Here is a 27,322-nt window from a genome sequence, read left to right on the forward strand (position 1 = left end):
TCACTCTCACGTTTTATTTAATATTTTTTCTTTTAATCCTATTATGTTAAACTAATAATAAAAAATGTGTTATTAACGGTTTTTTTTATTATTGTTATAATTGTTGATTTTTTTTTTTAATAATAAAGTGAATATGCTAAGCTAAACAGAAAGTAGTACTACTACTAAATAAGAACTTCAATGTGTTCAATGTAATATTTAAGTCTTAAGATGACTTTGCTGACATTTAAGTTAGTCTCTCTTCAGAAACTTAAATCATATAATTTGATATACCCAAAAAAAAAAAAATCATATCATTTGTTTGTATATTTTTTTAAAATGATGAACTTTCATGCAATGTGATTGTGCAATATTATTTAAACTTATGTTAGTAATTGTTTTGAGAGTTTATTTTTTAAACTATTTCTTTAATTAGATATACTGAGCCCATTTATTTCAGTTTTCTTATTTTCTTAAATATATGCGCAAGAACACTTTTATTTTTAAACTCGAGATGTTACACACGTCCTTCCACCTTGAGCAAAACTTTCCACTATAGAATGGTCCACCTAATTTGAACATGAAAAAATCAAAGTTCGTGTACATATAAGAATTTGAGCAAGAAAATCACAAAATTACAAGGATTAACTTACCAGTATCCTTACAGACAATTTTTCGTCTTTTAGTACTGGAACTAAGCTTCCCAAGATTTTCTTGCTAACATCAGTTGCTAAAGAAGACCTACAAAATAAAATGTAACGAATACATCATTGTATTTTATCACAAATTAATAAATAACATACTACCAAATAAATAAACAATGCAATTTCATGTTCAAAACAAAAAATATTAGTTCAATACCTTGATTGATCGGAGCAGAAGGAAGTTTTAAGTTGCCCATCGCTTCCTCTGACGACATAAAAGTAAGTGGGAGTGTATTCAGAAAGATCATCATCTGCCAAAACTAGAAGACCAAAAGGTCCTATGGCACCACGTTCAGTTGCTCCACCACTTGTGCTACACTTGTACTCCTTATTGGATTGGCCTGTCTTTTCCAAGGCTTCCTTATCTATCTCAAACTCAGCTACAATGTCCAACTGTTGCATTGGCAGGTTCAATTTCATGTCATTGAATTAGCCTCCCTTAATTTCATACAACTTGATATTCTCCTAACTATACTATCCAATTAAATAAAAAATAACATGAACTCTATCAAACCTGTGCAGCTGTTCCAATTTCTAGTGGCACCACTGACCCTGGCGTCACCTTCAAATTTTGAAATTCCTCGCTTCTCAGTCTCAAACTTTCTACCTCTGCCACAGGCCATTGAAGTAAGTTGCTACCAGTTTTCTTATCAAGTGTCACTGTTCTTGGAATACCCTGTACAATTATTGTTATTGTTAGCTTATATAACAATAGTTTAAAAGGAAAAAAATTATTTCATAAGTCTCTATTATCACTGTCCTGATGAAATTGTACATGACATATAATTGAATCTTATTATTTCTTTCTTTTAAACTATATCCAATTATGTGTCATGTGCAAATTGGGTGAGACTAAAAGGACATAATATTGTAAACAAGGTAAATGAGTAACGCACCTGAACTGATGCCCAACCTTTAGCCACATCAGCATATTCACTATCAGACTCTCCAATCCAACCCCACAACACTCTCCTCCCCTTACTCTGATCATAAAATGTCTTGGATGCATAAAATATACCATAGTCATATCTGAGTCCAATACCAACATCGTTCTTGAAGTCATCTGGTGTGAACTTAACATTCTTCTCATCATAAGTCCCAAGTGCATAGTAATCATGTCTATCATCATCCAAGCTAACCTTTACGACATGCTTCACATTCTCCCCATTGATTGAAGTATTCAAGCCATTTTCACCCTTGCTGGAAACTGGGAAGAAGTCAACACACTCCCACATGCCAGTGCCTGGCACAGCATGAAGCACTCCCTCCACATGCTCAAAGGTCTTAAAGTCAATGGTATCATAAACCAAGGCAATGCCAGTTTTGTTAAGCTTGGAACCAATACTGATGCGCCACTTTCCTTCAGAGGTGAGCCATGCAGTGGTGGGGTCACGAAAATCTTTGGCATCAATGCCTGGTGGTGGGAATAGAACAGGATTTGCAGGGTATTTGATCCAATCAACAAGGAGAGGATCAGAGGGGTCTGCAGGGTATGCAAGGTTTTGCACCTGCACTGATTCGTTGGTGGAACCAGTGTACAACATAATGATTTGACCATCGGGTAAAATGGTGGCAGAGCCAGTCCACACACCGTTCTTGTCATACCATTGATCAGCCATCATTGCTAGTGGAAGGTGAAGCCAATGGATCATGTCTCTTGACACAGCGTGTCCCCAAACTATGTCACCCCAAACTGCACCCTTTGGATTGTACTGATAGAAGAAGTGATACCACTCTTTGTAGAACATTGGACCTGAAGTTGATTCACAAATTGCAACAAATATGTCAAAAAGGTGGTGATGCAGGGAAATTTGGACAATTATGGCTCTTCTTTTCAACTTCAATAATTCCACCAATATTGGAAAAACTTTGTACTTTGGTTGAATAATTTTCTAGAATTTGATATTGGATCAAGAAAGTTGAAGGGGGTTACCTTCTCAGAAATAAGTAAATATGTAAATTAAAAATATAAACATTTATATACTGTTAATTTAAGATTAGTTAATATTACAAAGTAGTTCAATCAAGATTAATGATTTCTATTTTGTTTTGTTTGGTCACACAAACGTGCGGTTCAGAAACAGACTGCTGGAAGTACTGTTTAAGAACTGGGGTTGACCCGTTTATTCAACATTTTAGAAAAATCTCATTCCTTAATTTCTTATGAAAAATTGAAAGTCTTATCGTTTAAATAATGTGCAGAGAATAGATTCATAGATTTTCTGCACAAAAGACCCATGCTCGTATGATAATATAATAGCGTTAGGAATTTTGGCAAGTCATGGCAAAAGAAATGGCACAAATTAATAATATACATCAATAAAAGCCTTTAAAAAAAATCTACATTAATAAAAAGGAGAAGAAATTAAAGAAAGAAAAATGTTATTTATACAACAAAATCATATAGCAATTTAGATAACATTTTTTTTTATCTCTATTACATTTATTTCTATCAATCATTTTTATAAATAAAATATTATGCAAAAAATTGTATGATTTTTTTTCCAGCGAGTTAGGTAAAACAACGAGAAAAGGCGAGGGTGCTCTTACCATTAGGATCTGAAGCAGAGCAAACCAAATTCCCCCGCAGAGCAAGCCGAAGTCACCCCATAAAGATAAGAAAAAAGTTAGTATCACAAAGATTCAACTTTAATCACATTTTTTTTTTTCATTTTCAATTGAGAGAATTATTTGGAAAAGGTATTTAGCTTCTCTCTCTTTTTTTTAATTAAGGAGTTGTATTTTAAAAGATAAAATACAGTTATAATTTGTTATTAAAATAGTAATGACTGAAATTTCAATAATTTAAATTTTATTATATATTTAATCACAATCTTAATTATTAACTATTATAATTATAAAGTGAACCGACTAAACTACACCCTTTCCCGACATTATCTTTTGATCTCGCTTGGTGAGATTGGGACTATAAAATTAATACATCATTTTTAAAATTAACAAGTCGACTATGTAGGGGTTATAATTAATTTTATGAAAAATAATTTAATTTCCTTGACAGAATTAAATGTATTTTTCGTCAAATGTTATCATTATAATTATAATAGTAATATTCATAGAGTAGCACAAAATTACCATTACTAGTATAAAAGTTAAATAAGATAATGAAATAATTACTGCGTATAAAGAATTAACAACTAATAAACAGCAAAGACTGAGTTATAAGCTAGATTTATTCTTTAAAGACAAATTAAGTTTAAAAAATAAGTGTACAGTAACCAATCAGTAAATATATTTTATGAGCTTTTTTTATAAAAAAAAAAAACGCATTTTGTTCTCTTTTCTTTTTCTCGTTTTTATGTTCCATCTTTTCTGGCCATGCTGCTTGGAAACGCAAATCCAATTTGGGGGTCCTTTCATCGATAGAATCTCCTAATTAACATTAATATTTAAAAAAAATCATTATTCTTTTTAAATATTTTGAATTTTTTATTTATTTTGCAACCATCCTAATTAGTGTCTTTATTCTTAATAGGACTCCGAGGTAGTTAATATTATTACACTAATAATGTGTTAAAATAGATTAAAGTGTAGTTAATATTATTTTAAAAAACAAACTGTAAATGAAGTTACGTACCGTTCATCCAATTCTTCTCAGGCTGGAAATGGTAAGCTGTTCTCTGCCATGACAGCACGCTATTGTTCCATGGATACGATTCCCCGCTCCCATTGTTGCTGTTCAATTGCCAGCTTGACTTCTCCGAAACCCCTGCAGACAAGCCACGTGAAACCGTCGTCTCCGATGTTGAACATGGTACTGTATCGGGGCTCAGTTCCAATTCATTGGGTGTTACTGTTAACAACGTTGTTGGCAATGATGACGACACGTGATGATGATCATTTGGATGCGCCCTGTAGCCATTGAAGGCCACCAAGGACACAAGCACCAGCAACCCACAAAAGATCACAAGCAGCTCTCTTGGAGCTTCTTCTGCGGGAAAGTGGGTTCCATCGGGTAACGGAATATAATTAGAACAAGGGAGTTCAGAATCAGACGAGGAGCTGGTTGTTGTGTTGTGGCTTCCCATTGCTGGGACTAAACAAGGAATGTGCAACAATTCACGTGATAATGGAAATTAAGACTTGTAACACTTGGGTTGGGTTTTTGTAGAGGAGGGATTTTGGCCAAAAGGACACACAAAAGTGCACAAATAATTGTAAACTGTGCGAGCTGCATTTACCATATGACCATATTTATAGGGGTCTTTCTGCCAATACATTACGGGGGTATAACTGTTTACTTTATTCTAACTAATATTTGGGCTTGCTGGCCCCGCCTTTTTTCTATTGCCAATGATTTTTTTTACTCTAGTTCTTTGTTTTTGTTATCTGTTTCTTTTATTATACATTTTGTAAGTTTGTAACTCGTTGATTGGTACGGCTCAAGTAAACTTACAAATTTAATTTTAAGGAGAGGGTTATTTTGAGAAAAATATTTAACTTTTATTGATATTTATATTTAAAAAAATGTCATATTATATATATTTTATCCTGGACTAGTCCAAATGATAATGATCACATATCTTACAATTTTATTGTGTGGCGATCCTTCAATAAGAGTCTCCAAGTTGGATGCTAAATGGCTGATGCCCTTTATATGGTCTACAATTTGGAAGCAAGGGAGGTAAGTCACCTGTAGCAACTTCGACGTCCAAGAGGTGGCTGAAGTTAGAGAGATCGTTTCCTTATGTGAGCTAATTATATCAAGTATTTATATTCTTTTTGCCTTTACACTGGCAAGTGAATTATTTGTTGATTATCATTATAAATAAGAGGGTTATATCTGTTTATTTTTATTTTTTCTTGAAAGTAAGATATTTTATAGTGAAAAATCATAAGATTAATTCTAAAGATATAAAAATCACTAAAATAAATTTTATTTCTAGAGAAAGTCATGGCTCATGAAGCATGCCCCGGAACCTCAAAAATAAAAGTTTTAACTAAAAAGAATATTAGCTATGTTAAAAATATATAAATTATCCTTGTTAAATTAATAAATAAATTTTGTTTATGTCACAAATGGATTGGATACTCATCCTTCTCCCTAAGAATCTTTTATTGTGTCGAAGGGTCTCTAAAGTCGAAGGGTTGTCTACTTGTTATTCCTTATTAAAGTTTTGAGTATTGAAGTATTTGATAGAACACAGGGAATGATACATGCAAAAAAACACTTCGACTCTCATATGAGAGTTTGGCTCAAAGTTATTAATGATATATAGTGAGTAGGTGAGAATGAATTAGTCCTCTTATTCATCATATTTTATTCTAACCTTGTTGGGTATGGGGTTTGTGGGCATGTCATATCATAATTATCAATTGAACAATACTCATTCTAATCATACTTAGGTATCTCTAATTGAATTATTATCATTAAGCAAATTTAGTGATAATAATCACGACCGAATGATACTTGTTGCTCGTGCATGCAGAAGGCTGAAACGTATTATTCGATATATATAAATATGTGATCAATGATGTGCTCGATTTGAGTATGTCATTTATTCTCTCGATCAGACCTATACTTTATCCGGTATAAACTTAATATTAATCTATTAAATATTTACCGCTATACTATGGAAACAAGTTAGAAATCAACCTTAATTATCCTTTATTTGATACTTTGAAGTTGGTCACATGCGAGATATTGTTGGAGTCATTGACGAAATTATTGTATCCAACTTACTCCAGATCGACTGGGTTGCTCAATCCACCCTGTGTTTCATCATAGTTCAATTCATAATTTGGCCAAAGGCCATCATTCACCACAGAGCTGGGTTCTTTTCAATACGAAATGTGGTGTCTCAAAACAGTAGCATTAACGTCAGAAGGGGTACCAAAAGCATAATAGAGTATATATGCGTGAATGCGTCCTTCTATCCATGCACCATTATCAAACCCATTGTTCGCATACGTGTAAGGTCAATGGCACATTCTAATTTTTATATTAAGCTGTTCACAACATATATAAGTAAATTAAATACTGCTAAAATATCCAAATGGTGTCTCGAAAGCAATTCTTTAGAAGTATGATCATCGAAGCAGCAGAGTACAAGACTTGTGCCCTGTTGTTGTGTCCCAGAGTGTAGGTGATGATGAGAGGTTAGTTTATAGTTTTTGGACAGAGAGGCAAGTAGAAGTTGGTCCTCTCTCTTACAGGAATATCTGACACCAATAGATTTGAATAATTCCTTTGCATGTGATCTAAACTCTAAAGTCATTTCCCTTTCCAAGGGCAAGGCCCACCCATTTTCTTCAACATATCCAGCAAGAACCCACCCCCTCACGTTCTGCTTCTACATCTACCTTCCTCCCTTTTTGTTCCTCTCCCAAATACAGAAACATACGAGAATGATTATGTTCGCCATGCTGCATGCATAAAGTAAATTTGTTTGAAATTAAATATGTTTTTCATGTTACTATTATTGAATTAATTTTTTTTAAAAATGGGCGGTACGATTAAAAATTGGAAAATAATTTATTATAAATTGAATTAATGTTAATTCCAAACTTTTGTGTTTCAATAATCATTTATTAAAAATGTGCACTTACAAGACTGCATGATAAAATATGAAAAAATATGATCTTTGAACACCCCCTTTATTTAAAACACCAGATCAATATTTCTTTTTTATTCTTTCTATTTCAAAACATCACCCATTATATTCATAGATGAATAATAATATATAAATCATCCTTTATTTTAAATATCTCATTTTTTTATATCTTTTTTTATCATATCATATTTATATTTTTCTCTCTCTTTTTTTACTCTTTGTAGATATTAAATAACATATTGAATGCTTATCAAACATTTTTCTTTATAATTTTTCTCTTTTTCTCTCTCTAACTATGTGTCTACTAGCATTTTGTTGTCCAAATATATTTTTTCAATATGAAATTCACATAATCTTGTAACGAAAAACCTTAATTGATAGAGTCTTGGAGTTTTTCTACACTTTTTATTTTAATATGGATAATTTTTTTTATCAAAAATAACGGACAACTCTTGTTTTTAAATTTCTTTATTGTTGTTTCTTACGTTGGAATTTATAGACTGTTTATGTTTTATTATTTTTAAACTGGGAAGCATGCAAAAGGGGGAAAAAACGTTGGGTACTATTCTTTGGGCTCATCAATTTAGTTTAACAGATTAGTGCAAATTTTGAAATTAGTCCAATAAACCCATCTACCTTTCGCCGGGCCACAGATCAGGCGATTGGCCCACATATACAAAATGTCCAAACTTGTGGTGGGTGATGGCCAAGAAAAATAAAAGTATATTAAGTCATAAGTGAACATGGTGGCTCATGTGTTAGCAAGGGCAGCCATTTCTCATGCTTCTTCCATTAGTTTTCTGATATTTCCAGTTGTATTGACTCTTTTATTGTTACCGAAATGGTAGAGGTATTTTCAGTTAAAAAAAAAAAGAAGTAAAACAATAGAAATACTAGGAAACACTCTTCTAAGAATATATCTATTATTTATTTAAACTAAATCAAATTTGTAAAATGTTTTATCTTAAAATAACAATAAATAAATATATAAACTTAAATATATTTTTCATATCTCTAAAATAATTTCAACATTTTTTATATTTGATTTTATACCCCGTTAGTCAAGATCAATTAAATTAAGTGATAATAGAATAGATGGAGTACATAATTAGACAATGACATGACATACTTTGAGACCATTACATGATATCCTCTCTGTCATATTATCGCAAATAATAACCTCACAAAAAAAACATAACAAAAATATAGGAAGAAATAGTTAACGAAGGAAAAAGAAAAAGTTTATCTCTTGCTCCCAATGATTAAAGTTTGAACAATAAGACTTTTAGTAACTGTAATGCACTAAAGTAAGAAGATTGGCAAGTGAATTTATTATTAACCGAATAACTTATCATGAAAAGACAATTAACATTTTTTTTAAAATACTTGTTTTTTTGGTGATATATATATATATATATAAAGGGGAGTATTAAGTGTTCAAAACTGAAAACTGGTTTGGTCTTTAAAACAGTTTGAAAACTGATTTAATTCTAAACTTGCTTATTCGAGTGGTTCGGTTCAGAACAGGTTCTTTAAATGGTTCAAAGGGTTCATTAGAATGGTTTGGAACATTTAAGTGGTTCGTTAGAAACCGGTTCATTAAAATGGTACATTAAAAGTTTAAAACAGTTTGAAAAAACCGACCCCTGTGCACATTCTTAGTCGACCCTTTTTCTGTTGTAACAACAACTTGTAAAGAAGACAAAGGAAGCGTAATTTTTGGCCTTATGTCTGTTTGTCACACTCACACACCGAAAGAAAGAAGGGCATAAGCTATCCTAATTCCTAACTGGCTTAATCAAGGAGCACTGTGTGTCCATAATATATATAACGTTAACGCGTTGGCTCTGCCATTGTGCATGCAACGTTCAACACGGAACTGCACTATGGTCTAAAATTGCGGAAAGTTCCTCGTGTTATTTCATTATCCCGATGTTCAAAAGAATAACTACCAACCTAGCTTCACGCTAAACATCTTTCTATCAGTGTCACTCCTTATATATATATATATACACTCAATTCTGAAAGCTCTACCCCTCTCCTTTTGTCACTCGTTTTTTTATAAATAGAAAATAAAAATCACTTTACAGATTACAGTTATCCTTTATTTTTCTCTGCTTCCTAAGATTCGTCATGTGTGACTTTCATTCCATTACCTTCTCAGCAACTTAACATGGTAAAACTTCTTTTCATTTCTTTTTTCCTGTATATTTTCTAGTCATTATTACTATATTGCCAGTAGTATTTTTTTTCAGTTGTTTAAAAGGTTATAGTGTTTGTTTGATGCTCAGGTTGGGTTCAACTCAGTTCCTAATTGGCTTCTCATTCTTAAGGAAGAGAAGTTTTTTACTCGCTGTTTGATTCATCACTCTGTAAAGAAGAACGAGAAGAACATTTTCTGCTTAGATTGCTGCACAAGCATTTGCCTCCACTGCTTGCCCTTTCACCGCTCTCACGTCCTTTTGCAGGTGAAGAACAATTTTGATGGAAAAAAAAAATGCAATGATTTTTTTTAAAGCCAATATTTACACAATTTTGTTTCCTGTGTTAGATAAGAAGATACATGTACAATGACGTATTACGCCTTGGTGATGCTCAGACATTGTTGAATTGTTCCCTTGTTCAAGTAAGCAAAAGAATCAATCTTAAAAAATATAAACAAAAGTCTATATCCTCTAGTTGATCTAATCTAACTCTTTCTGAATTATGATGAATGAACAGCCGTACACAACAAATAAAACTAAGGTTGTATTTTTGAAACAAAGGCCTCCCACCGGCTCTCACAGAGGCTCGAGCAACATTTGCATCACATGTGACCGTAACCTCCAAGACCCATACATCTTCTGCTCTGTCTCATGCAAGGTTCAATTTTCGTGTTATTCAAATCATGAATTCCAAGCAACTTAAGTTCTTTTATTTTTCATATTTTGATGATAATTATGTCCTCTTGGATTGGACACATGATCATTGACATTGTAGCAGGTGCATCAACATGTTCTACTAATTACCAAAAGCACAAGCATAAAGGACACTTGGAACAAGCATGAATTCTCTGTGCTACTAGACAAAGAAAGAAGCAGCGAGAACCACCAAGAAATAGAAGATAGCCAAATCACAACAGATTCAGTCCTAGACTCACACTCACCCACGTCGACATCGTTATGCACCGTGTCTGGATCAACAAGTACTAATAGTGGGAGTGTGACAGAGAATGAGTCACTAAAAAAGAAACGTGGTAGTGTTGACATGGTGCCAGAGATTTGGTACACAATGGTGAACCGCCGAAAAGGAGTCCCTCATCGATCTCCATTCTACTGATAACATATCCTCCAACCAATTGTTTTTTCAATCGAATAAACCAATTTTGTAGGTTCAGAGTTCTTACGTTTTCACATATACTTCCACTTCTGGTGTTATAACCAGTGAGTCATTTTTTTATTACTTGACTTTCTTTTAAGTTAATGCAATTGATATGTAGTCCCCTTTATTAACAAGGGAATGCATTGAACAAAACTAGAGGATGTTAAAATGCTTTTCAATTACAGAGGCACAAGCGCCATTACGTGTCTTCTTGATTTTTGTTTTATTCATTATTCATTTTGAAGATTTTTTAGAATCTTTTAATCATGCTTTCTCTAAAGTTAAACCTTGTTGAGCGCACACACAAACAAAATATAAATTGCTGGACAGCTTCTTATCAAAATAGATCACGGGAGTTTATTTTATTTATTTGTGTCTTTTACGCATTACCTTTATTAGTCTAGCTAGACCTGCGGCGTTGATAGTTGATACATTTCAGTATAAATATTTTGCATTCATGTTAAAAAGTCCACATGATTGTATTTTATACAAAATTGTGATTTGACTTTTTTTTTTCAAGGTTAGTGTTTTGACTGTATTAAAAGAGAAAAAAATGTATAAGAAATACACCTACTTATTTTTTGAAATAAGCTATCTCATAAACTGGACATATTTTAGATTAACGACAAATTTATTTTAACCTTCTCATTTTACACTTCTCAGTTCTCATTTTAAATGATCCAGATTCATAAAACAATTCTTTGTAAGGGAAAATTACACAAACCTATTATATATCGTACTGTCTTTAAAAGACTGTCAATACAAATTAACAGATTTGATTAAAATGGTTTTCAATTTAAAAATGCAGAAGCTTATGTCTTTTTATTTTAATTTATTATCTTAAAGATGTGAGCAGTTAGATAGAAAAGGAATAACTGATTATTATGTATGATCTAAACATCTAGCATTAAATTCACACTAATGTAAGTTTAGATAGGAGAAAAAACATGAATAACGTTTGAAGAAAAAGTGAAAAGAATGGGAGAAAAGGTCGATTTTGGGAAATACAAATTTAAATTTTCTTTCTTTTCACTTTTTTCTTTTAAGAGAAGTGCAACATATCTTTTAATCCACTTTTATTATTTGTTATTTTTTAAAAAATTACAAAATTATGAGCGATGTTAAATAAATTGTGAGTCGCATTTTTTTAATTTCTAATAAAGTTTAAGTGATAACAAAAGAATGTTACAAATTATATTCTCTTACTCTTATGTGATAGGAATTGAAAAGAAAAAGTATATACAGCAATCGATTATAGATATTGTAAAAAATTATATTCAAATAAAAATGCCAGATATTGCATGTATTATTGTGTAAAAAGAAAATACTGTTATCTAATTATTGTCTTCAATATAATATAGTAAGTTTAATTGCAGTAGAAAAATATATATTCCCTCCATTCCTATTTATAAGGTTCAAATTTAAAATAGTATTTTTTTTTTCATAAAACTCAATCTATATTGTTCCTTATATTAATTATTTTTAGACTAAAAATATCTTTCATAAAAAAAGAAAAATATATTAACAAATCATTAAAAGAGATAGAAGTATTAATGATAAAAATAATTTTTAAAAAATATAAATTTAAGATAAATTTATTATTATCAAATAAATTAATCACTTTAATTAATTGTAGTGAGTTATGTAATTAAGTCTTATATATAACAAAAAGGGGAACAATAGGTTTAATGACATTGGCTGGTCAGACTCTTCAAAATTCTAAAATACTTGTAAAATCAATAGTCCTAAATATGATTGCCTTTTTTTTAATTTATTCAATATATTATATGAGACCCAAAAAAGAGGCCAAGAAAAACCGGGAATTGTAATGGGCCTAATTAACCGGGCCCAGTCAGAGCAGAGGAAGAAACGAGAGAGAGGCGGCTTGAGTTGGTTTCGTCCGTGAGCGTGAAGCACAGCAGCATGTGGAAGTTGAGGTCAGCTCGAATCTCTTATCTGGTGAGTGTCTCAGTCTCTGCCTATTTCATCGCTTTTGCTTTTGCAAATCACCTCCAATAATGTATCTTGCCTCGTCAGCTTTGTAGATTGAGTCAAATCAAAGTAAGCGAAGCCCAGATTAAGCACCACCGTTTCTGTCACAGTCAAGTGTCGTCGGTATTGCCTCCTCCATCTAATTTGCAACACCAACAGGTATGTGTATGTGTATGTGTATGTTTCTATCTAGTTTCTTTCATCGACTTAATTTCCCTCCCTCGCAGACACAGTGTGATCCTCCTCACACCGCAGTTCCCAGGAATTATATTGGGGAAAATGTATCTAGAAAAGATAAGAACAAATATCTTTACACTACGGTAAGTATAATAATACTACTATTGCTGCTTTATGGTTTAAACCTGGTGAGTGGTGACTTAGAATTGAGAATGAATTTGTTTTTTTGAATTAATGCAGCTTCTTGAACTCAACGACAGTAAGGAGGCTGTTTATGGTGCTCTTGATGCCTGGGTTGCATGGGAGCAAAACTTCCCCATCGCCTCATTGAAAACAATATTGATTTCTCTTGAGAAGGACCAGCAGTGGCATAGGGTTGTGCAGGTAATTAAATGGATGCTGAGCAAAGGACAGGGGATGACAATGGGCACATATGGTCAACTGATACGAGCTTTAGATATGGACCATAGAGTCGAAGAAGCTCAGAAATTCTGGGAAATCAAAATTGGTTCTGATTTGCATTCAGTTCCTTGGCAATTGTGTCATCTCATGATATCTGTTTATTATCGAAACAACATGCTCCAAGATCTTGTTAAGGTATGCTTTCCATTATTTGTGACTGCAGAACCACTCAGTAGAATAAAGCTTGTTATTTTTGCTGTTGTTGCATGCTAATATTAATCTGCAAACTGCAATATGTATTATCTTCTAAAATGTCCCTGATTTTGTTTCTTTCTTTTATGCTCTACTTCTACTTGATTGTTTGTTTGGTGGGATAAATCTCTCAATAGCAAGAGTCATAAGCATAAATGTTCTGAATTCATTGAAAATGTTGATATTAAAAACAAAATCTAGAAATGTAGTTGAAGGGAGCTTATTTAACACAATTATTATTTGCAACTTGCGAGTTTCCCTACAAATTTAGTTACTATTTACAGTAATTAGCAAAATCTGGAGTGAAATGAAATAGTAACAGCTAAAAAGAAGAGTAGCTATCGCAAAAGCAATAGATTCTGGTTATAACTGTTGAATTTGATCAATGTCATAGGATAATAAATAAATTGTTTATCATTACTAATAAATAATTATTATTTGATTATAGAGGAACAGCAATAATTGCTTTACCCAATCATTTCTGTTGAGTGAAAAAATCAAGTAATTTTCTTATCTCAGTTGTTGTGGACTGAGGAAAGTTGTAAGCTTTCCTATTGTCGAAATTCTTTAGGTACTATTGGGCTTGCATCCAGCATCCTTACTTTTTGTTCGACAGTTACATAACATACACTTATAGTTAAATTTACACACTGTTAACCTTCTCTTCATGTTGCTTTGCTTTTGATTTAAAAGCTTTTCAAGGGACTGGAAGCTTTTGATCGAAAACCTCGGGATAAATCTATCATTCAGAAAGTGGCAAATGCATATGAGGTGTTAGGCTTAGTTAAAGAGAAAGAGAGGGTACTGGAAAAATATAACCATCTCTTCACAGAGACAGGACCAACCAAGAGACATAAAAGGAACTCATTTGAGGCAAAGAAACATGTGCATCCTACAAAAGAGAAAAGGCATCAGAAGCAATCTAGAAAGGCCTCATCTGAGGAAAAGTACAAGTCAGGTAGTCCCTTGTTATTCTTTCACGTTGATCAAATTGTTTTCTTAATTGGTTTTGATCTTGAACTGCTAAGGTTACAAAATATTGCTAGACCAAAATTTTCAGCGCTGACCTGCACTCCTACTTAAAAACACGTTTCAGAATAAATGAATTAATCTTTCTGAACACTGAACTGATTCCAGTCATTCCTACTCACCTGTTGAATTTTCTTATGAAAGAAGCTGAAGTTTTTTTTTTATTAATGATAATCTGCTACTTCTATCTTGTGCAGAGCAAAAAGATCCAAAATTGGATATTGGACATATCTAGTGCACTCTTTTCTGATGCCATGATGGTATTATGATATGATAGTAGACCAAAGTGCCTCCATGTTCAAGTATTCTGCTAACCTATGTGGGAAGCCCATCAAGGCTAGAAGTGCAGCTTGATGAAACGGAACCAAATGTATGTCACCTATGGACGTCAAAAGCTGTTTCAAATTTATATACCAAAAGAAAAATGCTTTTCCAAGTTTGCTGCACGGTTTATAGATTTAGTTATTGGACTACGGAAGTCCAGAGGCCATCATGTGTGAAGTGTGAACATTTTTATTCAGTGAACATTTGTCCTAAATTAACTCAAATCCTTGTTATGTAATTATTTATTTTCCAATCTTTTAGACAAGCTACCAATCCATGCTATGTAACTATTATTTAAAGGGAAACATTGAAAAACAAAATAACTAGTCATCACATTGCCATCACATGTTTATTAAAAGAATCGGTAAAAGCGTAATGAACATATGATAATATTTACTTTTTTAAAAATATCAAATTTTCTATTCTTCAATAGTGCGAAGTTGATTTATAATCATTATTCTTAACAAAGAATCCGGGAGCAGAGCGCATGATTTACATGGCTTAAGACAGACCTGTCACAAACATCAAGTGAGATAATTGGCAAAATCCTGTTGAGCTTGCAGAACCAAGTCATCATCGTCCCACTCGTCACGGTAAGACTCGGGTCGCAGCACCCTGTTCTTAGATGTGGCTATATACATTTGCCTTCTCCATTCTTCAATAGAAGGAACCCCACACTGATCCGCAATCCAGTTATTGTAGTCCCACTGTAATACATACACATGTCAAGTGTCTGTCTGAGGAGGACAACAAAAGCACAAGCTAACAAAAACTTCAAAAAAGGAACACCTGAAGAATGCCCATATTATGAGTGTAACGCTTAGGAGTGCCAGAGGCTTCAAGTGATGAGTAAAAAGCATCAACGTCTTTAGCCATCTCCTCTTTCGAAGGAAGTGCAATGCGATTAGACAAGATTCCAGCTATCCACTTGCTCTGCAGTTCGAACAAGGAGAAGGGAGCAACCTGCCATCATACATGCATTAGCATTAAAGCAATTTATGCAAATAAACAGGTTTGCGATTTTTCTTTTTCAATGCAAGGGCGATGAAGAACTATTGACATGGGGAACAACCTTCCAAGGCAACCCAACAAAAGAAAGCCATGGAGCCAAGGCTGGTGGGAAAACATGTTTGTAGAGTGGTCCTACACGGTTGTCATCTACAGTCACCTCCCCATTGGTTTCAAGGAAGGGAAAATCATACTTGTACCTGGAAAAGGAATAAATGGGCGTCCATTATTAGTGTTGTGTCCCAATTGCGATAAATTATTACAAGATCCCTAACCACCACATGTTTTTTTGTTTCAAATAATCTTCACGTGACATAACTGAGATTTTCATTTTACAAAACGTAATTAATAATACTCAATTACGTGTAACATGAAAATTCCTTGGAACCATGACAGTTGTAGACTATGTACGAAGATTATTTAACTTTAAACAAAATAAATTGGAGATTTCAATAGAAAGTGATACAATATGGAGAATGCTCAGAATACCCTGTGCAATGTATGATGAAGTCAGCACCAACTGCATTTCCATCTTGAAAAACCACTGTACCATCTTCATGAACGCTGTCAATCTGCATTGATTGATAAAAACTAGCTTCAGATAAACCACTCTAGGCAAAAATTTTATGGATTCTCATGAAAGCCATCCAATTCTCACTATGGATGATAAATTTTACCATAGAATGAAGCCACATATTCTCATGGCCAGGCACCTTTCCTAGCTTATCTTCTTCAACTGACCTAGCTGCAATGTGGACTTCTTTAGCAACTGTTGCGATATCTCGAGAGATATCAACCGCACTAGCAGAACTACCAATTAGAACTACAACCTGCCCAAAGAAGAAACAGAAAAACTTATCAAAATAAAGGTGGAATCGTGATCCTCAATTGTCTAGTTTTTTATTTAAAATATTTTCGATTGTCTAGACTTACCAAAACTATCTAGTATTAGATATGACATTTTAATGGAACTATATAGTATTAACAGGACATTAAAGACAAAACTAACATTCTACTCACAACTAAGATTTGCCGCAAAAAAAAGACATTAAAGACAAAAACTGCTTTCAGCAATACTTAATACAAGTAGCAGACATGTAGAATTGAAGAAGGAATGAATATAGCACATACTTGATCTTGAAAGGGCTCAGGTGTTCTATAATTATGGCTATGCATCTGCTTCCCTGGCCATGCATTAATCCCTGAAAAGACTCTAAATTGTAAAATGAAACTAAAAAAGAACTCTGCAAGTATAAATTGCTGCTTACTTGCATTAACAGAAATTTACGTGAATGGATTAATTAAAAAAAAATTAGTGGAATGAGTAGATTTTGAAAATATTATAACCCGTGGCTAAGTCGTATTTTAACACATGACTTTGTCTTTCTTTCTTTTTTTTTTAAACATCGAAATTATATTCTCATTCACGACTTTTAATTTTTTTATTTTTATTTTTTTAAAAATAAGTATGTTAAATTTGTTTTTTAAATCACGACGTATTTGAAAGTGAAGAACTTCGTTTTAAAGTTAATTTGTTTACAAGTTTTTATAGTAAATAATATTTATTGATAAAATATAAAAAAATATTTTAATAATAAAGTAATAAAAGAGTGGAATTTTATACAACTTCAACAATAAAAATTAATTAATTAAGTATGGAAAAAATAAAATATTACACATTATTTTACATATTTAATTGTTTATATGAATAATTATCATAATTTTATCTTTGAGTTTGACCCAACCAATATTTCTTAGGATTATTTGGAGGCAGTTCATCCATATTCGTTATGTATGCAATTAGTACTTAATCTCTCTAAATTATTTTTTTTAAAAAAAGAAACAAAAATACTAAATTCATTTCTACTAACTCAACTTCTATAATCTTATTAAAAAAATATAAAATAATTGAAGTCGTGATCCAAAATATGACTTTATTTTTTTTTAAATCAAAATTATAAAATTATGTTCTAAAACATGACTTATCCATAGGCTATAATATTTTCAACATCTGCTCATGTAATTTAAAAAAAAAAATCCATTCATATAAATTTTCCTGCATTAACATTTCATGAAGCTCTTACAGAAAAAGGTCGAATAATTAATGGTAATTTCTTCTGAATGTATAAAAAACACAATTGGACCCAGCCAGCTTTGGGGTGACATTAATCTAAAATTGTTATAACCTGAACGCGCCAGTCCAATACGGGCAGAGATTAACGGTAATTTCTTATGAATCTATACACAGCACATTTTTTTATTTTAGGTGTTGAATTTAATTAGACCAAAAAAAGTGTTGAAATTTAATTCATCGTTGGATCAATATTAATATTTAATCATGTAAATTTTATTTTTTAAAAAAACTATCCTTGTTTCATTTTATTACACAAAATTTTATTTTTTAAAAAAATAGTCGTGAAATAACTGTTTTAAATATTACACACATGAATAATTATTTTAAGGAATAAACGACCACTTGACTCCCTGAAATTAAAAAGAAAAAAAATTCTGAAAATATAAATCAACGATTACATTAGTCTAACTTTTTTCTTAAAAAAAAATATGTTTTTAGTGATAATAGTAATATATGTTTAGGATTAAAATGACAGTTAAATTTAAAGACCTATTTAACATTTCAAAAACTTATTTAATATTTATTTTTATTTCAGGGTTAAAGGAAGTAATGCGGCAGTATAGTTCATTTTTTTTGTGCAATACTCTTATTTTAATTTAAATCTAAAACAAATATATATATATATATATATATATATATATATATATATATATATATATATATATATATAAGTGAAATGTCTTTTATAGTGCAGGAAGAAAGTTTTATTAAAAATAAAAAGACGTGGGTGCGTATATAGTGTAGAAATAGAAATAATAAATAAAAGGGAAGAGAAAGAAAAAAACCGGGGATATGAGGAAGACGAGGCTGAACGTAATGGCCGTTGCAAATGATAAGGGCGTCGTAAATCTCATCCACAGGATGAGTATGGGGTGATGTTGAAGTCAGCCTCCACTTTCCACACTGATCCAATCCAGCAAACAAAACCTCCGTTCCAAACCTCACCAATTCTCCGATTTCAAATTCAGCAGCGAAATCCTGCAAGTACAGTAACACCTCTCTGTGACCCGGGAACCTTCGAGAATCCCTCCCTTTCCCCTCCCTCCTCCTGAAAGGGTAATCTCGGAAACTCATGCTCTCCCGAGACAGATTCGTTCGGAGCGAATCGTAGAGGCTCGAGTGGACTAATCTCCGCTTCGCCTCCAAACCCAGCGGATCCGAATCCACCTCCGGACTGTACACCCACATGCCACCCACTTCCTCCCCTTTCTCGAAAACCACCACGCGATGCCCTTCTCGCCGGAGCTCCCGAGCCGCCACTAGGCCGGCGGCGCCCGCGCCGATCACTGCCACGTGGCGCGGCGTCAGGAGTGTGACTGCGCTGGACATCATGGATTTTATTGGCACTTCGCAAGCCATCTAATTTTGTTCTTACAAATTAATCAGACCACCACGTTCGCACACCAACCAAATGCATTATTATAATTGTATTCATATGAAAAGACAATAATGTAAATGATGCTGACGTTAATCAATTTTGTTTGTAATTATTTGGGATTACCGTTGGTTCCTTTCTACCCCATTTGTAATCTATCAAACTAAACCAAATTTCTTTATTCCGTTTTTTTTTTTCATGTTTGGATCTAATTCAAATTGAATCCTGCATCAATCTAAATGACCTGAATTAGACCAACTATTTATAACTGGGCTGGTTTCACTCACTTTTGGACAGAAAAATAAAACACCTTAACCAAACTGAGTTACTGTTTGGATTTTATTTTACAAACAATTAAGGAGCTAGTGTAATGAATTGATTATATCCATATAATATTTTGCAAATAATTAAAATGGGTTAATGTAGAGATTAAAAAAAATGTGCAATATCACGCAACTTCAAAAGTGCCAATATAATTTATTTTATGGACAACTTAATATTATTCCTTTGATCCTATAATTCAACTTACTTGCGAATTGGATTAATTAATTTGATGAAGAAAAAATTTAACATATGAATGCAGGCACCTCACACTCAGCTACGCAAGGGCATTGCTTTGTGCATGGAGCATAATTGCTGGTACACCAAGAGAACAGCACAATTCTAATTTTATTTTTTCATAATAAAGTTATACATAAATAAATTAATTATTAGATCAAAATTAATTATCATAAAATTTATTATTTAAATTTATATGTGTATTAAATATATATTACGAATTTTAATATTATATATAAAAACATGAATTATTTTATAATATAATTGACCTATTAACTCAGTTGATTATGGTGCACAGATTTATCCATCTTTAAAGAAGAGTAAAATTGGAATTATGATATTCTGCTGGTGCTGGTGTACAAAGCAATTGTGCTGGATGCACAAAGCAATACCAGCTACGCAACCACTTCCCGATTTGTTTTTTGTGAATCTCATGTGTTTGGTTTTTGTTTGTGTAGTTTAAGAATTTGGGCTATGCAACTTCTTCACCATGGAGACTTGGGCCATTGGCCCCTGACTATTTTCTGCTCGATAATGTCTTTCATTGGACTCAAATCTTGAAGTGATCCAAATTCAAATTTGATCTGTGAGCAACATCTTTTGCTGGTCTGCACTTCTACCCATTCAGTAAATTTCAGATTTCTTCAATCTTCTCGCCCTACAATGTTTCTCAACAAGTTGAGCATGTAAATTGGAAAAGATGTTAGTCCCCCGCCCCACTCTAGCAGTGGACAAATTATTTTATGATTTTACGTTATAAATAATCAAGTTTTATTAATTCTTTTTTATAAACTAAAAATTCTAGTTACATGTTATTGTTATATAGAGATTAATCACCAATATATCCTTGATCCAAGGGCAATCAAATTTAATTTTCTTAAATAAGGTTTTTATTCGAACTTTATAGATTAAAAAAAGTTAAAAGAAGAAATCTTGTCAGAATTTTTAATAAAATTTAATTATTAACAAAGTCAATAAATATTTTAAATTAATAATATGGTGACAAAAAAATAAATTAATTAATTAAGACTATAACACATGGTGGTCTTAGACTATAAAATAATTTCCATTAAGGTTGCTTTCTTTCAGTAGCCTAGTCATATAATTTTTAGGTAACATTTTATTCAGGTTTATTTTAACTTTTTTTTTACAAATAAAAATTTATTTACTTAACTTCTTTAGAAGCTTTTCTTTTTTAATTATTTCTTTTTAATAACATTTCTAAAATTATATTTCATTTGACTTTCTTTTAAGAAAAATAAATTTAATGGTGATACCTACTCCTTTGTTTAAATAGTAGTAGTGAATAGCGACTGACTCAAAAAATTTAAGTTATTGAAGTAATAACAATGTGATAAACACACACTCTTGTATACGCATAATATTTATATAATACTTTTTAGAAAAGAAAAAGTAAAATTCTTACATGTGGGGCTTGCATCTTTTTTCTTCTCTATTTTACAAATAGTGGGGAGGAAAAGGGATAATTGATCATGTAATGACAAAATATATGGTCTTCTTTAATTTTATATTATTATATTATAACAATTAAAATGTTACTTAATGCAATTATATTATTTATTCTTTGTTTTTTTCTCAATTTAAATAAGTAAAGAAGTTAACTTTTTTATTATTATTTTGTTTTTCTTAATACTTAACAATATAGTGAGATATATAGTTATTTTCTTTTCAATCCACTAAAGTTAGTCTCATGATGACGACAGTTTAGATAATAATTTACACAAAATCTTAAATTTAAATCTTATTGTGATTACTGTATACCCAAAAAAATATTTATTTTCTCTCCTTTTTTCCCCTACTTTTTGCTACTATATTTTCTTTCGTTTTTATTCCTCTTTACCTTCGAGCAAAGTGTAAATGTAATGCTAGCCTATTGTAGTAGGTGAACAACAAAGCCTTTCACATACTGAATTTGAACATAGGGAGGAATTAATGTGGGATAATATATAGAAAACTGTCTTTTCCATACCTATTGCCTAATGATCCGTCTAAATGCTAGTAAAATTTCTTCAAGAATAATTTAGCAAATGTTTGAATTAATTTGTTTTTTAAGAGAATAATAACTTTTTAGAGATTTTTTTAAATGATTATGTCCCAAAAATAATACTAGTATGTAGTCAAAGATGCACATAATTTTAAAACTTAAGTTAACAATAAGTTGAAATGTATCTATATGGTAAGACCTTTAACGTGACACTCTGGTCTTCAGTTTCATCCATGCACTAACTTTTTCGAAGGCTTGAAGCATTCCCAAGCATTTTTCTTATTTACTAACATCTTCTACTCCCTTTCTTAAAGGCTCCTGCGTGCTGCATATACCAATAAAATTGGATGACAAATGAAATACTACATATTACATAATATCCACGGAATACGGGAACGACCTTTTTCTCATCAAAAGATGAAGGACAAGTTGGGCTCATACCTTGTTTGAGATATCCAGGACTCTTAAATTAAGAGGAAATATCACTAACATGGCCGACCGTAATCAACTATTGAAGGGGACAAAATGGAAGAATACTCCCCAGTGCAAATTGCAAGATCTTCTAGTTGCATAAATTAAATCCATTTGCGTTATTTTATATTGTATGCCAATTTCTCCTGTCTGATCATAATAATAACAATAAATTTAAGCTTTCACACATCTTGTACTATTCTGGAAAGTTATAAGATCAGTAGTTAGAAGAATTTTTAGCCTTATTTCTTTTGCTTTTTTCTTACAAACAATTATCATTCTAGAACATTACTTTTATATATTATTAGTTTTTTAGCGAGTTATATTTTTGACTTTGAATTGAACCTATTGTTCAAGTGATCTTCCAGTCTTCCACTATCTGTCGGTGTGAATTTTATTAATTAAACTAGTGTTCTTTTGATCACCATTTCAACCCCATAATTGATAAAAAAAAATGTTAATCATTATTAATTATTGTTTAAATGTGCTTAGTAATTTTTATTATAATTCGGACAGAAAATATTTTTTGATGATAAATCTAACATGTCTGTTCAGAAGGAAAAGTCTGAATATCTCAAATGTCTATTTGTAACAATAAAACAAAGATACAATTTGTCTTTTTATATAAACAGAACGAAATAAATTTTGCCGCTACTATATATGCACATGCACACGCACACGCGACCAGAAGTAGTAGCTGCAACTCTAGCCATTAGCTAAGCTAACCTTTTTGGGAAAAGAAAATGGGCACTATCCAAACCGTGGGGTTTCTCTTTCTCACAAGCAAACTTTCCATCATATTCATATATACATTGGATGCTCCTTTAAATTGTTCAGGAATCTAGAACTCAAATCTTGCATTGAATTTTTTTGAAGATATTCTTATCATTATATTCAGCGTCGCATCATTAGCGTCCTTTGAAAATATGATATTCTTTTTTAGTGTGGTTCGACTCTTACGGAATGATGGGCATGACGATGAATATTGCATAGTTAGCCACGAGTGGGAGACGAGAAGTAGAAGATCACATAGATATAAAGTAAAGTTGTGCTTGTGCATCATCATCATTCACTATGTTAATATTTTCTCAACCACCAGAAATGCTTTGCTTTCGTGGTGGGCCCATATCCTCTCACAATCTTTCTATATTTATGTATGTTCGTGGAAATTTATGCAGGCAAACAGGGAATTACAGTTGGGGCCACGTTAACATTGAAATCAATTAATTATGGTAGATGAAGAAAAAACTTCCGTCAAGGCAGATAAAGTTCCGCAAAATTTCACTCATCATTGTTCTTTGAAACCTTGTTTTTCGCTCACGGCCTTCTTAAATTTATTTTTCCTTCACAATGCATGTGAACAACATCGACCTCATTGTATTTCATTTTCACCTCCAACTTAGATCTGGATAATTGATTAAAGTGAAGACATAAATAGCAACTATCCTTCGAGCTTAACTTATTCTTACCACCCTCTCAGTACTCTAGTACTCCTTTGCATCCATTGAATATTGTCAAACAACACATTAATTAAAGCTCTTAAAACACTGTTGTTGGAATCAGCAATGTTAATGTATGGCAGCATGGTGGTTTAGGGACTGCATGAATAGAATTGAAGATCTTATTATGCCATTTTGTGGGAGAAAAAGGGACAACAACATTCATGCAGATTATAGACTTGGAGAAGACGTGCGTTAAGTCCAAGGCCTAATGTCGAACTTGAGCTGCTCTTGTACATTAATTGCCATTATTTTGATTCCTTTGACCAAACATTTAGATGTGAAGGTGAATGGGATAATATTGTTCATTGTGCTAATAGGATGACTACATTTTATTCAAATAAATTTAAAATTTGGAAATCCTATAGCGGATCCTACACTTGCATGGTGCGCATGTAATATTCTACCACTCAAAAATTTGCATGGTATGTATTTGATTATATAACAGTGAAATTAATTTATATATGAATGATTAAATTATTTAGAGTAGTTAACGACTTAATCCAATACATCACTAACATAAGTTCCAATCTATACATTCTATCCAAATCAAGTTGTTAACTTCTATGCTATTAACTTGTGTAGAAATCTAGTTTGAAGCATACTTTTATATATGTTGTTTTGAGGTTTAAAGCATATCTTATAGCTTGCATTTGACTCTACGTGCTTTTAACATTTTAAATGGTGGATTTGATATTCGAATGGTGGAAATAAAAGTCAAGATGAATAATAAAATGTGTGAGAGGGAAGGTAAAAAACATGAAATAAGGAATCAAAGTGAAAGGAGAAGATGATGTGTATGCTAATAATTTAGATGTAATTTATGCTTAAATGAAAATTTGAATATAATTTTAGAAATAAAAATATTAGTAAGTAATTATATTCAAAGATTAAATTAAAAAATGTCATATATATTGTGCATCACAAGTCTTCCAAAGGTAAAAAAAGAAAATAATAATAAAAAGTTGAGACACGTTTTTTTTTTCATTTTTAGGAATGTTTTTATAATTTATCTACTCTCAAGGATATCCTGCACTTCTTGGGATCAAAAAATTGGATATTTATGCTTACTTGATCAAGTCCATGTTGAATATAAGAGTGAATTCTACATTGGTTGCCGAGTACCTAATACAGCCTAATTGCTTCTTAACTTGGGCTTGGGATTGACTATAAAACATAAGCAAAGTTAACAACGAGCATATACATTGTAGACAGTAAGAGTATGACTTATAAGTAAAAATAGGAGAAAATGGGTGAATTTGTTTAAACTTAAAAAAAAAACATTTTAAAATAAATGTTTTTTAAAAAAATAGATAAGATTTATTTTTAAAATAAATAGAAAACTGTTTTAAACAGAAACAATTTAGATAAATATACTAAAAAATAAAATAAAAACTATTTTACTAAAGTAAATGTTTGTAAAAAAAATTAAACAAACTGATTTAATATCATACCATAGATTTTTAAGTTTAAATATTTCAAATTAGTAATATATAATGGAGAAATAAATAAAGACACTACAAACATGATACATGAGTTGAATAGTACCTTTTTATAGTTCTAGAATAACTAAAAAAGTTTTAGTATAAAAAACTTAGATAAAAATATATTTTTCATCCCTCAAAATGTTATTTTTAATATTTATAAAAACACATCGGACTAAAATCACATTATTTTTTATAAAAGTAGGATTAAAAACTTGTTACATTTTTACTAGCTAAAACCAACATAATATATGGAGAGGTTAAAATAAACATATTTTATACCAAGGAATGTTTTTTGAGGGTATATCCAAAAGAAATGGAGAATAGAAGTAAGGGTAAAATGGTCATTGGAGCAAACAAGGCTGTTGTTAACTTAGCGCCAGTCAGAGTTGTCGACTATTGGACAAGCGAGAAGATCTCAACCGTACGAAAAAAACATAAATGGAGCAGACTCGTGCCACGTTAGAACCTGACACTGACCAGGTGAAACCAAGCACGTGCATCAGTTCCCTCTACTATCCCCCACCCTTTACCTGTTTTTATGATACAAAAAATTATATACGTATACATTCACTATATTTGCTGCTTGTATATATTGTATCTATACAGTTATAAAATTATTAAGGAATGAACAATTATAATTTTCTTGTTTTAAGTGAAGTCTCTCCTCTCCAAAAAAAAGTCAAGTCCCCCCAACTCAATTAACTAATTAACAGTGTACTCCTTTTTCTAACAAAAAAAAGTGTAATCTTTTGTTTATTTTTTTTTAACTTTTACACAAACATACAACAAAAAAACTAATATATATACAAACATACATACACTTTCACTAACTTGAGAATTCGAATCCCCTGGTCTGAATTTTCATCTATTTTATTTTTGAAAAATAAAAAAAGATAATCAAATAATATAAATAAAAAAATTAATTCAAAATAATAAAATTAGAGAATATAAATAAGGATAAAATAATTTTTAAAAAACTACTTAAAATTAATTTGTCCTTATTTATATTCTTTAATTTTATTATTTTGAATTATTTTATTTTATTTATATTTTTTATTATCTTTAAAAACTAGTTTAAAAAAAACTATTGAGAATTCAGATTGAGAGGACCTAAATTCTCAATTTGGTTTTGCAAAATTTTTAAAAAATCAGTGTAAATTTGGATCACTTCAATCTAAATTTATCCCATGAATAGTAAAAATATATGTTTATATAAATAATAGAGAGATATGTATGTTTGCATATATATTAATTTTTTGTTATATGTTTGTATAAATTTTTTTCTTTTTTCTCTCTCTGGTATTAGATTAGGATATTCACGTGGTTTAGACAACATTTTGTCTTTGTCGTTGTTATTATAAATGCCAAGGTGTAGAGGATCCGTGCATATATAACTTGCAGAAAAAAACAAATGAAGAGATTGTTGTGTCTCTGTATGTATCTCAATCTCATACTCTTTAGTAGACGAAGGTCTCTTGCACAAAGCAAATTGTCTATCTAGAGGGGAGATTAATTGCACAAAGTGAATACACAAGTATAGTTTCATATTTACGTAATTTATCTTTTGATTATAATTATGAGATGAGACGTGTTAAACACAATTTTTGCGTCGATTCCTTTAAAGCATGCCCCATTAAACCAAAATGGGCATGTTTCAAATTGAATTGCAGTCCTCTTTTCCTTCCCCTCAAATTCAAATTCGTAGTCTTTTAAAAGTTTTTAAACCAATTTTTGTCATCCGTTAATTTTTTTCATTAGAATTTTTATTCCTTCAATTTTTTTAATCTATTTTTAATCATTTATTTTTATTGTTCAAAATTAATCTTTATTTTATTATTTTAGTCTCTTTAAACTGATTTTGAGGAATAAAAATAAATTAAGAACTAAAAATAAACAATTTTTTAGAGACTAAAAATACCGAAAAATAAAACGAATAACTAAAAATTTGTCAAATAATTTTTGAAAAACAAAAAATTAGAATCCTAAAAAGTTCA

The 27,322-nt window shown here is 31.2% G+C and overlaps 4 protein-coding genes across 6 annotated transcripts; 2 read left to right on the forward strand and 2 right to left on the reverse strand.

Annotated features, from left to right (window-relative positions):
• Positions 1-90: 90 nt before the first annotated feature.
• LOC100805757 (acid beta-fructofuranosidase) lies at positions 91-4,848 on the reverse strand. The gene is made up of 7 exons (XM_003538679.5): positions 4,279-4,848; positions 3,234-3,242; positions 1,580-2,436; positions 1,198-1,359; positions 841-1,076; positions 633-720; positions 91-548 (listed from the first exon to the last, which is right to left on the reverse strand). The coding sequence occupies exons 1-7, from the start codon at positions 4,727-4,729 to the stop codon at positions 483-485; spliced, it is 1,869 nt and encodes a 622-aa protein (XP_003538727.1). The 5' UTR covers positions 4,730-4,848; the 3' UTR covers positions 91-482.
• Positions 4,849-9,268: 4,420 nt separating this feature from the next.
• Positions 9,269-10,825, forward strand: LOC100806286 (protein RGF1 INDUCIBLE TRANSCRIPTION FACTOR 1). 2 transcript variants are annotated; one of them, XM_006590490.4, is made up of 5 exons: positions 9,269-9,431; positions 9,547-9,723; positions 9,807-9,881; positions 9,977-10,117; positions 10,235-10,825. In XM_006590490.4, the coding sequence occupies exons 1-5, from the start codon at positions 9,429-9,431 to the stop codon at positions 10,571-10,573; spliced, it is 735 nt and encodes a 244-aa protein (XP_006590553.1). In that variant the 5' UTR covers positions 9,269-9,428; the 3' UTR covers positions 10,574-10,825. The 2 variants fall into 2 exon arrangements, with proteins under 2 accessions (XP_006590553.1, XP_006590554.1); XM_006590491.4 differs by having other exon boundaries at positions 10,238-10,825.
• A 1,705-nt stretch (positions 10,826-12,530) lies between these two features.
• LOC100795658 (pentatricopeptide repeat-containing protein At4g18975, chloroplastic-like) lies at positions 12,531-15,111 on the forward strand. Its single transcript, NM_001254992.2, is given in 6 exon segments — positions 12,531-12,574; positions 12,653-12,766; positions 12,835-12,927; positions 13,025-13,381; positions 14,132-14,396; positions 14,665-15,111. Coding segments are annotated over 6 exon segments (903 nt in total). The 5' UTR covers positions 12,531-12,538; the 3' UTR covers positions 14,703-15,111.
• LOC100793203 (flavin-containing monooxygenase FMO GS-OX-like 4) lies at positions 13,778-19,450 on the reverse strand. 2 transcript variants are annotated; one of them, XM_041006568.1, is made up of 8 exons: positions 18,719-19,450; positions 16,931-17,001; positions 16,477-16,629; positions 16,289-16,371; positions 15,864-15,999; positions 15,581-15,754; positions 15,304-15,498; positions 13,778-14,330 (listed from the first exon to the last, which is right to left on the reverse strand). In XM_041006568.1, exons 1-7 carry the CDS (start codon positions 19,290-19,292, stop codon positions 15,316-15,318), a joined length of 1,374 nt encoding a protein of 457 aa, XP_040862502.1. In that variant the 5' UTR covers positions 19,293-19,450; the 3' UTR covers positions 13,778-14,330; positions 15,304-15,315. The 2 variants fall into 2 exon arrangements, with proteins under 2 accessions (XP_040862502.1, XP_003538705.2); XM_003538657.5 differs by lacking the exon at positions 13,778-14,330 and having other exon boundaries at positions 15,099-15,498.
• Between the last annotated feature and the right edge of the window lie 7,872 nt (positions 19,451-27,322).

Source organism: Glycine max, chromosome 11 (assembly GCF_000004515.6).
Source record: "Glycine max cultivar Williams 82 chromosome 11, Glycine_max_v4.0, whole genome shotgun sequence".
Taxonomy (NCBI): domain Eukaryota; kingdom Viridiplantae; phylum Streptophyta; class Magnoliopsida; order Fabales; family Fabaceae; genus Glycine; species Glycine max.

Excerpts from the sequence above, each read along its gene's own strand:
- LOC100806286 (XM_006590490.4), top strand. Across the intron at positions 9,724-9,806 it reads GCTCTCACGTCCTTTTGCAG|ATAAGAAGATACATGTACAA; the intron begins GTGAAGAACAAT and ends TTCCTGTGTTAG. Across the intron at positions 10,118-10,234 it reads TCTGCTCTGTCTCATGCAAG|CAGGTGCATCAACATGTTCT; the intron begins GTTCAATTTTCG and ends TTGACATTGTAG.
- LOC100805757 (XM_003538679.5), bottom strand. The coding sequence starts at position 4,729 with ATGGGAAGCCACAACACAACAACCAGCTCCTCGTCTGATTCTGAACTC. Across the intron at positions 1,360-1,579 it reads AAGGTTGGGCATCAGTTCAG|GGTATTCCAAGAACAGTGAC; the intron begins GTGCGTTACTCA and ends ATAATTGTACAG. Across the intron at positions 1,077-1,197 it reads AAATTGGAACAGCTGCACAG|TTGGACATTGTAGCTGAGTT; the intron begins GTTTGATAGAGT and ends CCAATGCAACAG.
- LOC100793203 (XM_041006568.1), bottom strand. The coding sequence starts at position 19,292 with ATGGCTTGCGAAGTGCCAATAAAATCCATGATGTCCAGCGCAGTCACA. Across the intron at positions 16,630-16,930 it reads CTGAGCCCTTTCAAGATCAA|GTTGTAGTTCTAATTGGTAG; the intron begins GTATGTGCTATA and ends TTCTTTGGGCAG. Across the intron at positions 16,000-16,288 it reads TTCATCATACATTGCACAGG|GTACAAGTATGATTTTCCCT; the intron begins GTATTCTGAGCA and ends TTCCTTTTCCAG.